Source organism: Mustela putorius, unplaced genomic scaffold (assembly GCF_011764305.1).
Source record: "Mustela putorius furo isolate JIRA1106 unplaced genomic scaffold, ASM1176430v1.1 tig00000196_pilon_pilon_pilon, whole genome shotgun sequence".
NCBI classification, from domain to species: Eukaryota; Metazoa; Chordata; class Mammalia; order Carnivora; family Mustelidae; genus Mustela; species Mustela putorius.
The window spans coordinates 2,645,300-2,658,645 of NW_025421310.1; the positions used below are offsets into that span (position 1 = coordinate 2,645,300).

Consider the following 13,346-nt stretch of genomic DNA (forward strand, 5'->3'; position numbering starts at 1 on the left):
ATCAAAGGGGTAGGGGGTTGGTTAGAGGAAGATCAATAATGGTGGAGACCTAGCAGCCACATACAAAATGCCATCCATTCCCGAGGTCAGAGGCAGTGTTAGACATGATCTAACTCTCATAGTAACCCTGCAGCGTGACAGATCTAGGACTTTTAAACCTTCATGTCTTCAAGTTTATGCTTTGTCCCATCCATGGAGACAGAACTCTGACTACAAAGCTGGGGTGAAAACTGCTCATTCAGCACTATCATAAGCACATGGAGAGGTTGGGTCTTTGAAAATATGTATTGAATGTTGATGTGGGCAGTGGGTGGAAGGGGCTAGCACACAATAGCCAAGATGGTGTTCCAGTGTGAGCAGTGACCCCTGACCTCTGGTCTCCTACATCTCAGTTTCATTCTTTTGGTGATACTTGTTTGTACTGTTCCTCCTGCTTGTTCTCTAGGGGAATGAAGATGCCATATAGGTCTTTGAAACTGTTCTTGGCTCCGTCTCTTGACTCTCTTTACCTTCCCCTTGTACAGGTGTTAGTTTGAAGAAGTCAAAATACCCACAAATGTAAATTGGTTCAGCCTCTGTCTAAAACAGAATGGAGTTTCCTCAAGAAATTAAAAACAAAAATGCCGTATGATGTAGTAATTCCACTACTGGTTATTTACCTCCAAAAAGGAAACAAAACACTAATTGGAAAAAATATATGCCCTACTATTCATTGCAGTATTATTTATAATAGCCAAGATATGGAAGCAACCCAAGTGCCCACTGATAGATGAATGGCTAAGATGTGGTATGTATGGGGGCGCCTGGGTGGCCAAGTAAGTTAAGCCTCTGCTTTTGGCTCAGGTCATGATCTCAGGGTTCTGGGATCGAGCCCTGTGTCGGGCTCTCTGCTCAGCAGAGAGCCTGCTTCCCCCTCTCTTTCTGCCTGCCTTTCTGCCTACTTGTGATCTCTCTCTCTCTGTGTCAAATAAATAAATAAAAACTTTAAAAAAAATTAAAAAAAATAAAAATATGGATCCACATACCTGGCCTGTCATTATTTTTTATTCCTCTTCCAGGTATAGCTTTACGTACTTAAGTCTGTCTTTTTCATTGTTTACTTTTCAGCCTGAGACATGAGATTGAAAATGACAGAATATTTCTGAGGAAGAACCAACCTGTGACGTGGAAATGGAAGGATTTACAAGAGAGGGTCCCCATCTTTCCATTCTAGGTGATAATTGGGACTGTAAGAACCGGGAGGGTTATTTGAGGCAATCAGCTTTAACTCAGGAGAAACCAGGGGCTCAGGAAGCAATCTGTCAATATTCTGGACTTGGAGAGCATTTGAGTGCAAGCTCAGACCTTCTGCCATCTAAGAGAGTACCTACAAATGGTTTTCATATATGTGATTCAGATGTTAAAAGTTTGGATTGTGACCCAACTTTACAGAGTTGTCAGAAAAATTATGTAGCTAAGCGAAATAGTGACAGTGACACATGTGGAAAAGCCTTCAACCACTCTGTGGAAGTTTTTCAACTTGGAAGAGATCAAACGAGAGAGAAACCTTATAAATACCCTGAAAGTGGTAAATCTTTCAACCATTTTACCCCTCTTGGTGAAGAAAAAATAGTGAAAAGAGGGAAGAAACTGTATGAAGGTAAGGACTTTGGGGACATCTTTACGCTGAATTCATCTCTTAATGAAAACAGGAGGAATCACCTTGGAGAGAAACTGTATAAATGCACTGAATGTGGCAAATGCTTCAAACGGAACTCTTCTCTTGTTCTGCATCACCGAACTCACACTGGAGAGAAACCTTATACCTGTAATGAATGTGGAAAATCATTTTCCAAGAACTATAACTTGATTGTGCATCAAAGAATCCATACAGGAGAGAAGCCCTATAAATGCAATAAATGTGGGAAAGCCTTCAGTGATGGGTCAGCTCTCACACAACACCAGAGAATTCACACTGGTGAGAAACCTTATGAATGTCTAGAATGTGGGAAAACCTTCAACCGAAATTCGTCTCTGATTTTGCATCAAAGGACTCATACAGGAGAAAAACCATATAGGTGTAATGAGTGTGGAAAACCTTTCACCGACATCTCCCATCTCACTGTGCATCTCAGAATCCACACTGGGGAAAAGCCCTATGAATGTAGCAAATGTGGAAAGGCTTTCCGGGATGGCTCATACCTTACCCAGCATGAGAGGACTCACACTGGAGAGAAACCCTTTGAATGTGTGGAGTGCGGGAAGTCCTTCAACCGAAACTCTCACCTCATTGTACATCAAAAAATCCACTCTGGGGAGAAACCCTATGAATGTAAAGAGTGTGGGAAAACATTCATTGAGAGTGCTTACCTCATTCGGCACCAGAGGATTCATACTGGTGAGAAGCCCTATGGCTGTAACCAGTGTCAGAAACTTTTCAGAAACATTGCTGGCCTCATCCGGCACCAGAGGACTCATACTGGTGAGAAGCCCTATGAGTGTAATCAGTGTGGCAAAGCTTTCAGGGATAGCTCCTGTCTGACCAAGCACCAGAGAATTCACACAAAGGAGACCCCATACCAGTGTCCTGAATGTGGAAAGTCCTTCAAGCAGAACTCTCACCTTGCAGTACATCAGAGACTCCACAGCAGAGAGGGTTCCAGCCAGTGTCCTCAGTGTGGGAAGACATTCAGAAGGAGCTCTTCCCTCATCCGACATCAAAGAACACACTCTGGAGAACAACCCATGGAAATATGATGAATGTGGGCCACATTCGTCTCCTGCCTTGGTCTCAGAAAGCTGAATGAAGGAGGAATGTCTTCAGGGGTAGAACAGGAGTCTTTGAGCTACCCAGTGAATTACTGAATGTGAGGCTTTCCTTAGCCATACTGTTAAATCTGTACAGTAAGCAACTCCTGGGGAAAGCAGGATGGTAATAAGTGTAGAAAAGCCTTCAGGAATTATGTAGCCAATACCAAATGTAACAGCACACACACTGGAATAAAATCTGTGAATGTCAGCAAGATGCTTCCTGGAGATGCGTCAGAGTGCTTAAACAGTAAAGAGGCTGTGAACGCATTCAGTAAGTTATTGGTCTGTGGAACTCATTAATAAGGAATGTCAGCCTTGTACATAAGCAAACTCTTAGTAGGATCCAGTATAATCAGTGAGAAAAGCTTTTGGCAGCTCATACCGTCTACTCTGTGTCAGCGAAGACATCCTGGTGATAGCCTGCACACAATTCTCTACCCTATGGCAACCACAGAACTGTAGTTAGATTTTGCTGTTTGTATGTCTGCCTCTGTCACAATCCTCTCAAGCACAAAGGATTTGTTTCGGAAGGGGCGACTGGATGAGGTTGTTGCTTGTGAGTCAACAATGAAATTGTCCCTGTGAGGACTGAAGCTGGCTTGTACCAAGATGGAAAGGGCTGCTTTTGAGAAATGGGATGTGTTATTTTAGTTGTGGAAATAAAAATATAATGAGTTCCTATGTTTCTGTTATCACCTCCCCCCATTGTTCATCCAGGACATTTCTAATTTGTTCTATGCAGTCATGCTGAACCGTAATTATGAAGGTTTTGTTACCGTGCTGAAAATGCTTATAATATGGTAGGCAAGAACAACAGTAAAAGAGGCGTAAAATAGAAGACTTGCTGTTATTACTGCCATGTAAAGGTATGTACACATGTGGATGTAGACTGGATATTGGTCATGGAGAAATAAACGTGGTTTTCTTGGGGCCTACAATCATGTATGATTTTTTTTCTCTTATAAGCCATACTTTGTTGCTATAATAATTTGATAAGGAGTACAAAGAGGGAGCCAGAGGAAGGGAAATTTTGGGTTTCTTTGGATCTTTTGTTACCAGAAGGGTCACAGGGCCACTGTAAGCACAGATGGGAAACATCTGGGAAGAAGTTTTCTCTCATGTGAGAGCATCCCATGGTTAGGGGAATAGGAATAACTTCCTTCTTTGAGACTTGGAGGTCATTGTGAGGAGAGGATGGGTCTCGGAAAATGAGGAGTAGGAGGCCAGGAGAGGTGTAGGATGATCTAGGGACGTCCCACCTATGGAAATACAGTGCTGGCCACATAGGGACGTCCCACCTGTGGAAATACAGTGCTGGCCACAGCTGGTTGGCATAGCCTCAGAGCCCTGTGGGTGGCTCCCCTTGAGAGCCATGGAATAAAGGCTGTGAGATAATAAATGAGATAATAAGTTTGTGTTGTTTTAAGCTGCTAAGTTTGTGGTAATTTGTTATGGCAGTGATAGAAAACTAACACAAGCATTATAGGAAATTTTCACCAGCCCTTTTTCTCTCTTCTTTTGCTCTTTTTGCTTGCTTCTTCCTGAAACTCCAGCAGCGCCACTGCCAATTTACATTTCCCTTCCATACTAGTTAAGAAAAGGAGCTCCTTGGGGTAGTATAGAAGAAAATCTCTTCATTTTCTTTGGAGATACTGCAGCTGGGTACGTAGGGCTAACAGCTGAAACTGTGAGGTTGATGGACTGTGAGGAGTCTCGTGCGTTGCCCCTTAAAGGCCCTGCCCAACTCATGATCAGTACATGGCCAAAACAATAGTTTATTGTTTTATTGGCTTTTGTGTCTAACAGATTCTATTTGAGAGCACAAGCCCGGGGAGAGGGAGAAATGGGATCCCTGCTCAGATGTGGGGCTCAATCCCAGGCCCTGGGATGACAGCCAAAGGCAGATGTTGAGCTGACCAGGCTACCCAGACGCCCCCAATATGACTAGTTTTAGTTGTGGAAATAAAAATATAATGACATTGTGCAGACCCAATGTCTTCTTCATCCTCACACAGGCTGGGTTGCAATTCTTCAATACAACAATCAGGAACACCTGTTGGAAGGCTACATGATGGAATCCAGATCTTTCAATGTGGAGATGATCCTGGGTTATCTGGTGGTGACAGTGTCATCACAGGAGCCCTTATAGGGTCAGAGTTAGAGGAGGGGTGATGATGGAACCAGAAGTTGGAGCTGAGGAGTACCCTGGTGACTTGGTTGGTCGGATGTCCAACTCTTGATTTTGGCTCAGTTCATGACCTCAGGGTACTGAAATCGAGCCCTGCATCGGGCTCTGAGCTCAGTGAAGAATCTGCTTGTCCTTCTGCTCTCCCCGCTGTGCTTGCTCTCAAATAAGTAAGTAAAATCTTAAAAGAGAGAACCAGAACTGAGATCAAGTCATATACTTAACCAGCTGAGCCACCCAGGTACCCCATGGCCTGGCAGTGTTTTAATTCATGCCTCTGTCACCTCCTAGGCCTCTTCTCTGATATCGCCCTTAGTTAGTCTGTCCCAGTCTCAGTGGCCTCCCTCAAATCCTCAAATGCCAGTCATGTTATCTCAGGGCCTCTGCAATCAGTGTTCACTTTGTGGGGATCCTTTCCCCCCAGTACCTTTGGGATCACCTTGTTACCTGCAGTTCATTACTCAGACATCACCTTTTCAGTGAGCTCTTTGCTGACTTTTCTATTTAAGAGAGACTGCCCCTGCCCAACACACACTCCCCCATTCTCCTTCTCTACTTCATGTATCTTCAAGGCACTGACTGCCAACTGATTGATACATGATTCATTGTACCTGTTTATCTTTCCTGTTGGCCTGTAAAGCTCTTGGTTTGGTTTCTGCTGTATCCCTGGCCCTTAGAATACTGTAGCACATCCACATGAATGTTTGTTGAACTAAGTTAGATGGAGGTGGCCAGCACCAGTGAACAGTGGACAGCCATATCTTGGGTGCGTATCTTTGTTTTCTGTTTCTTTTCTTCCTTTCTTCCTTCCTTCCTTCCTTTCTTTCTTCTTCTTCTTTTTTTTTATTTTCTATTTCTAAAGTAATTATTCCTCACTGAAAAAAAATATTCAGGATGTACAGAAAAATAACAAAATTAAGAAATTGCATCCAGCATCTCCCTTGTTACCAGCAATCATTATTAATATCTTGGAATATACCTTTCAGTTCATACAAATCAGCAAACATTTGGTGAGTATCTCCTTTTGGCACATGATCCCCTGTGGAAGACAACAGACGTGTCCAGCCCCATGGAGCTGTCCAGCTAGAGAGCAAGTTGGGCATTTATCCAACAATCATGAAAACATAATGTGAGTTGTAAGAGGAGGAGAGGTTAACAAAGGGGTAAGGAGGGAAGACTGCCTCACGCAGAAAGCAGTATGTACTGACACAGGAGGGATTGTGGGGGCATCAGAGCAGGCACAATGAGGCAGGCAAGAGGCTTGTTAGACCTGATTATGTTAAGTGAACACTCAAGAGTGGTGACTAAAGAAGCAGTCGATCATGGGAAGAACAGAAAGGAGTTAGCCAGGTGAAGAAGAAATGGCTTAGGAGGGAGGCTGGAAGCCAGGGTGGGTGATGTTATGGACCAAGAGAGAACAGGATTTAGGGAGGAGAGACTCCCTCCACCTGTTAAATACCAGGGAGGGGCAACAAAGCTATTGGGATCCCTTCATGGGAAACAATTGGGGAGATTGCTTCACTGGAGAAAAGTTGGGTGTGGGTTGCAAGGCTGCATATTTGCCAAATAAAAAATCCACATTTACAAGGACAACACTTGAGACACGAAAAGATAAACGGGTTGAGAGTGTGTATAACCAAGTCCCAGGAGAAAGGAATAGCAAAGATGTAAGTATACAGGCTTCTAAGCTTATAGTTGTTAGGGTCCGTGATCAAAGGAACGAGACTGATGCAAAGCGAAAGTCAAGCAAAACTTTATTTCCTGCCAAGCATGGAAAATCAAACCTACAGGTAGGGGCCCTCTCTTATGAAGAGAAGAGGATGACAAGGCCGCTCCCAAGAAGGCTGCGCCGGACAAGGCCACTCTGGATGAGGCCTCTCCCCACGAGGCAGCTCTCCCAAGGAGGCCGCTCCCAGGATGAGGCCGCTCCCCGGACAGGCCACTCCCCAGACAGACGAGGCCGCTCCTGACGACGAAGAGGCGATGATGACGAGGACGACAGCCCTAACGACGCAGACTCTAATCTCCGTGACGCTGCTCCCGACGAGGCCGCTCTGGACGAGGCCGCTCCAGGAGAGGCTGCTCCCCGGACAGGGCCGCTCCAACGAGGCCGCTCCCTGGACAGGGCTGCTCCCAAGAAGAGGCCACTCCCGATGAGGCCGCTGCTGACGAGGTCGCACACCAGACAGGGCTGCTGCTCCCTGGAATGAGGCTGTTCTGGCGAGGCCGCTCCCCAGATGGGGCCACTCCCAGAATGATGCCGCTCTGGTGAGGCCGCTCGTGGTGGGGCAGTGGGGCCACAGCCGGGGCGGCGAGGCCGCTCGCGGCAGGGTCGCAGCTCAGTGGTGGTGAGGCCGCTTACTGTGGCTAGGCTGCTGGTAGCGATGCCGTTTGCCGTGGCGCCTCTGCCTATGAGTACGATGAATGCTCCAACTTTCCCGAAGACTACCCTAAGGGCTGTCCCAACGTCTATTCTAACGGCTATCCTAACAGCTATTCTAACTCCTCTTCCTACTCCCCCCGCCCCCAGCCTCACAGACTAACCTTTATAGAGTGGTTGAGCCCGGCCACACACAGGTGGCAAATGGGATTTCAGCTCACCACAGTAAATATATGCGCGCCCCACTGATTGGATGTCTCCATCAGGCCTGGCCCGCCCCTATATCTGGGGTTTACAAGTAAGTTCCTCTGGCTAACCAGGCCCTTACAATAGTGACCAAAGCAGTTCAGCGGAATCAGTGGTCATTTTTGATAAAATAGATTAAGCAATTTTCTTTCTTTTTTTTTTTTTTAAAGATTTTATTTATTTATTTGACAGACAGAGATCACAAGTAGGCAGAGAGGCAGGCAGAGAGAGAGGAGGAAGCAGGCTCCCTGCTGAGCAGAGAGCCCAATGCGGGACTTGATCCCAGGACTCTGAGATCATGACCTGAGCCGAAGGCAGCGGCTTAACTCACTGAGCTACCCAGGCGCCCCAACAGTTTTCAAGTTAAAGAAAAGATCACCTGGGTGGCTCTGTCAGTTAGGTGTCCGCCTTTAGCTCAGGTCATGATCCCTAGGATCCTGGAATCAAGCCCTGCTCGTGGGGAGCCTATTCTCCTTCTCTCTCCTCCCAGCCCCTGACAGCCACTAATCTACTCTCTGTCTCCACAGATTAGACTTCTCTTGAAATTTCATATAAATGGGATCGTAAAATATGTAGTCCTCTTTGACTGAGTTTTGTCATTTAGCATTATGTTGTCAGAGTTCATGATGTAGCATGTGTCAGTGCTTCATTCCTTATATGGCTGAAGAATAATCCATTGTGTGTCTATATCACCTTTCATTCATTCGTCTGTGGACATGGTTTTTCCATTATTATGAATAATGCTACTATGACCCTTCATGTCCAGGTTTTTGTGTCAACTTATGCTATCAACACTCTTAAACAGATAACTGGAGTGGAACTTCTGGGTTCACTTAAGTCTCTGGTTAAGCTTTTGAAGGATTGCCAAACTTGTTCACAGTTGTACCATTTTAGATTCCCACCAACAATGTCTAAGTGTTCCGATTTCTCTACATCCTTTGCACACTATTTTTTTTAAAGATTTTATTTATTTATTTTACAGAAAGAGATCACAAGTAGGCGGAGAGGTAGGCAGAGAGGAGAAAGCAGACTCTTCCCTGAGCAAAGAGCCCAATGTGGTCCTCGATCCCTGGACGCTGGGACCATGACCCGAGCCAAAGGCAGAGGCTTTAACCCACTGAGCCTCCCAGGCGCCCCCACACTTATTATTGTCTGTATGTTGGATTATAGATATCCTAGTGCGTATGAAGTATTATCTTCTGGTTTTGCAAACTTTTCAATAGTTAAAATTCAGTGATCATATCTCACATATCGTCAGAGGTCAGCAAACTTTTCTGTAAATGAGACTGATACAAAGTGAAGGTCAAACAAAGCTTTATTTCACGCCAAGCATCAAGAGTCAAATTGACCGGTCAGGGCTGTCTCTTACCAAAGGGTAACGACAATGACCCGAGCAAGGCTGCTCGGCGAGGCCGCGGCTCGGGGCGGCGGGGCCACTGGCGGCTCTCACGGCTCTTACAGCTCTGACAGCTCTTATAAGAGCTCTGACGGCTCTTACAGCTCTTACAAGAGCTCTGACGGCTTTCCCAGCTCGGATGACTCTCCTACTCCTCCATCGGCTCTCCTTCTCCTCCCCAGCCTCAGCCTCGCAGATTAACCTTTATAGGGGTGGTTGAGCCCACACACGGGTGGCCAATGGGATTTAAACTCACCTCAATAAATATATGCTTGCCCCACTGATTGGATGTCTTCACCTGGCCTGACCCGCCCTTGTATCTAGGCTTTGCAAGTAGGTTCCTCTGGGAGGGGCAGGGTCAATCTAAGTTCACTGAAACAAAATGGCTCCCTCTGGCCAACCAGGCCTTTACATTCCCCCCTTTTCTTTGGAGATTAGTCAAATCCTTGACTTTTCAGCCAGTTCTATGTTATATTAAGCATGTAAGACTAATATTTTATTGCTCTAATTTTCTTTGGTACAAATGACATTAGGGCGTTTATAACACAGGGGCCAAAAAGTAACAGTAGTACACAGTCGACTGATAAGTTAGCCATTCAACACTTTGTATAACCTTTTCCATTTTACCTAATTCCGTTCATCTAATTTCCCACCTATACTTTACATAAACAGGTAACAATAGGAGCAACAATAAACTAACATTTTTTTTTTCCTAACAGTTTTTTTAGTCTTAACTTTAGTCCATGGTCAGCAAGGTCTATCGGCTGCAGCTTCCATCTCTGGGGGGTGTCCTTAAACTCTCGGCTCGTTTGACATGACCTGCATGAACCCAGGCTCTAATGCCTTCTACTTTTACTGCCATGGGGGTGGTCAGGATAACAGTAAACGGTCCCTTCCAGCGAGGCTCCAAGTTCCCCACTTGATAACGACGTATCCAAACCAAGTCCCCGGGTTGGTAAGGATGTGGTTCCACCTCTGTCTCCGTCCCAGTGTGGGCAGTCCGGATCCCTGCATGGGCTTTTTTTTAAGACAGACTGTAATGCCTGCAGTGACTGGAGTACAGACTGATCAGTCATTTCTGCTAGGGCAACCTCCTGTAGCCGAGGACAGAGCAGGGCAGGGGATCTCCCAAACATTATTTCAAATGGGGTCACCTTGTTTAAATAGGGTGTACATCGTGCCCTGAGGAGGGCGATAGGAAGGAGATCCACCCATCCACCGTCAGTCTCCAGAATTAGTTTTGTCAAGGTCTCTTTAAGAGTCTGGTTCATTCTCTCTACTTGCCCAGAACTCAGGCTAATAGGCACAATGTAGTTTCCAATTAGTGCCCACGGCCTTGGCCAATGCCTGTGAGACTGAACTCACAAATACAGGGCCATTGTCTGACACAATTGTGAGAGGCAGCCCAAACCTAGGAATTATTTCTTCTAGTAGCTTTTTGGCTGCCACTCCTGCTGTCTCATGTTTGGCGGGAAAAGCCTCTACCCAGCCTGAAAAGGTATCTATAAAAACTGACATATACTTGTGCCCATATTTTCTGGGTTTCATTTCTGTAAAATCTATTTCCCAATAAATTCCTGGTTCCTTACCTCTTTCTCTTTTCACTCTTTCCATTTTAGTTCTTCCCACATTAACTGCCTGGCATTGAGCACATCTATCAACTACATCCTGATCCATACGCCCTAATTTAGAAACCTGGAATTGCTTGCCTATAAGGTCCTTGAGTTTGCATATCCCCAAATGAGAACCCTGATGTATCTGGTCTACTAACTTCTTACCTAGTTTTCGAGGAGGAATTATTTTTCCTGCTTTAGTCTTAGCCCAGTCGCCTTCATAGTCCAATTTTTAAAATTTTTTATTTATTTATTTGACAGACAGAGATCACAAGTAGGCAGAGAGGCAGGCAGAGAGAAAGAGGAGAAAGCAGACTCCCCCTGCTAAGCAGGGAGCCGATGTGAGGCTCGATCCCAGGACCCTGGGATCATGACCTGAGCTGAAGGCAGAGGCTTTAACCCACAGAGCCACCCCGGCACCCTTCATAGTCCAATTTAAACCATTTCTGTAAATACTTTAAATCTTCTTCTGAATAGTTCGTTTTTTCTGGTAGGGCTGGAGCCGGGAGTGTAATCATTTCTTGCACTGTTTCTTGGGCTGCTTCCTTTGCGGCTTGATCTGCTAAGTGGTTTCCCTTTGAAATCAGATCAGTCCCCTTTTGGTGTCCAGGGCAATGCATAACAGCCACCTCTTTTGGGTCCCAAATAGCCTGGAGGAGAGCCAATATTTCTCCTCTGTTTCTAATTCATTTTCCTTCTGCTGTTAATAGGCCCCTTCCTTTATAAATAGCCCCATGTATATGAAGAGTAGCAAAGGCATATCTGCTGTCTGTATAGATGTTGGAGGTTTTACCTTTGGCCATCTGCAGTACCTTAGTGAGTGCAATCATTTCTGCTTTTTGTGCCAAATTTCCATGTGGCAGGGCTGCTGTCCAGAGTTTCTGCTCAGGAGAAACCACCGCAGCCCCTGCATACCTCTTTCCATTGACCATGTAGCTACTCCCACCTGTGAACAGAGTCATCTTGGCATCGGGAGGGGAATGTCTCTGAGATCTGGCCTTATTTCTGTGACTTGGGTTAGGACCTCCCCACAGTCGTGTGGATGGTCAGCTAGCTCCTCTGGCAGCAGTGTAGCTGGATTTAGCACTGCTGGGGGTCGGAAGGTCACTCTTGGTTCGTTGAGGAGAAGGGCCTGATACCCCGTCACTCGGGCGTTCGTCATCCATCGGTCTGGTGGAGTCCAGAGGAGGCCCTCAATAGCGTGTGTGGTGGTTATGATAAGATTTTGACCCAAAGTCAATTTACGTGCATCTTGACCAGGAAGGCCATTGCAGCAATTATGCGGAGGCAAGGGGGAAACCCAGCTGCTACTGGATCTAGTTTCTTGCTAAGATAGGCTACTGGCCTTCACCAAGACCCCAGAGTCTGAGTTAAAACTCCTTTGGCAATCCCTGCCTTTTCATCCACATACAATTGGAAGGGCTTGGTAACATCTGGGATGGCCAGTGCTGGGGCACTCAGTAAGACTGTTTGTAATTCCTGAAATGCTCCTGCCACAGCTTTCCACTCTATCATAGTGAGCCCTCCTTTTGCCAGTTCGTAGAGAGGTCGGGCAATCTCTGCAAACCACGGTATCCACAGCCTACAGTAGCCCACCATCCCAAGAAACTCCCTCACTTTTTGGGACATGATGGGGCGGGGGTATGGGGTGATCACCTGTTTCCTGGACTCAGATAGTGAACGCACTCCCTCATGGAGGTCAAAGCCTAGATAAGTGGCATGGCTCTGAAAGACCTGTGCTTTCTTCGCTGACACCCAATACCCTTTTTCCTGCAGAGTCTGTAAGAGAGCTCTCGTTCCCCCCAAACATGACTCATAGTCCTCAGCGGTTACTAGCTAGTCATCAACATACTGTAAAAGAGTGACTCCTGGCTTGGAGATTCTGTACTCAGGCAAATCCTCGTGTAGGGCCTTGTCGAAGATAGTGGGCAAATTCTTGAACCCTTGGGGAAGTCTTGTCCAGGTGAGCTGGCCTTGAAACCCTTTCTGTGGGTTGGACAACTCAAAAGCAAAAAGGAGCTGAGATTCCCTTGCTAAAGATATACAGAAAAATGCATCCTTGAGATCTAAGACAGTATACACAGTTCCTTTGGGGCCCAGGAGGGAGAGTAGGGTATAGGGGTTAGGCACCATCGGGTGGATATTTCAACCTGTTTATTAACTTCCCGCAAGTCCTGGACAGGTCAGTACTCCCCAGTCTCGGCCTTTTTAATGGGCAGCAAAGGTGTGTTCCATGGAGATTTGCAAGGAACTAGGATCCTGTCTCCTCGGAGGCAGTTAATGTGTTTTCTGATCCCTTCCTTTGCTTCCTGTGGAAGGGGGTACCGCTGAACGTGAACAGCCATAGCTGTCGCCTTTAATTGTACCACCACTGGAGGTTGTTCCTTGGCCAAGCCACAGGGCTTCCCTTCTGCCCAGACCTGGGGAAACTCGTCCTGTAGGATTTGGAAAAGGCTCCCCCACTTTGTTCCCTCTGGTTTTGAGACTGGCTTGTAAAAGAGGTATTCATCTACTGCTGCCATAAGCACTTGTACAGTGGGTTGTCTCAAGGTTACAGTCATGTCTCCTTCTGAGAACTGAATGCCAGCTCTTGACTTGTAGAGGAGATCTCTTCCCATCAAGTTATATGGGGCATTAGGGAGGACCAAAAATCGATGTTTAACTATTCCCGAGGCCAAATTTAAAGTCCTTTCTGTTGTCCTTTTATGTCTCTCTCTGCCATTTGCTCCTTGTACC

The 13,346-nt window shown here is 46.1% G+C and overlaps 2 protein-coding genes across 7 annotated transcripts in view; both read left to right on the plus strand.

Annotated features, from left to right (window-relative positions):
* Nucleotides 1–13,346, plus strand: part of ZSCAN18 (zinc finger and SCAN domain containing 18) — a 55,341-nt gene that overhangs the window by 12,940 nt on the left and 29,055 nt on the right. The window lies entirely within an intron of this gene.
* On the plus strand, nucleotides 1,116–3,728 carry ZNF329 (zinc finger protein 329). Its single transcript, XM_013049965.2, is given in 2 exon segments — nucleotides 1,116–1,132; nucleotides 1,134–3,728. Coding segments are annotated over 2 exon segments (1,620 nt in total). The 3' UTR covers nucleotides 2,737–3,728.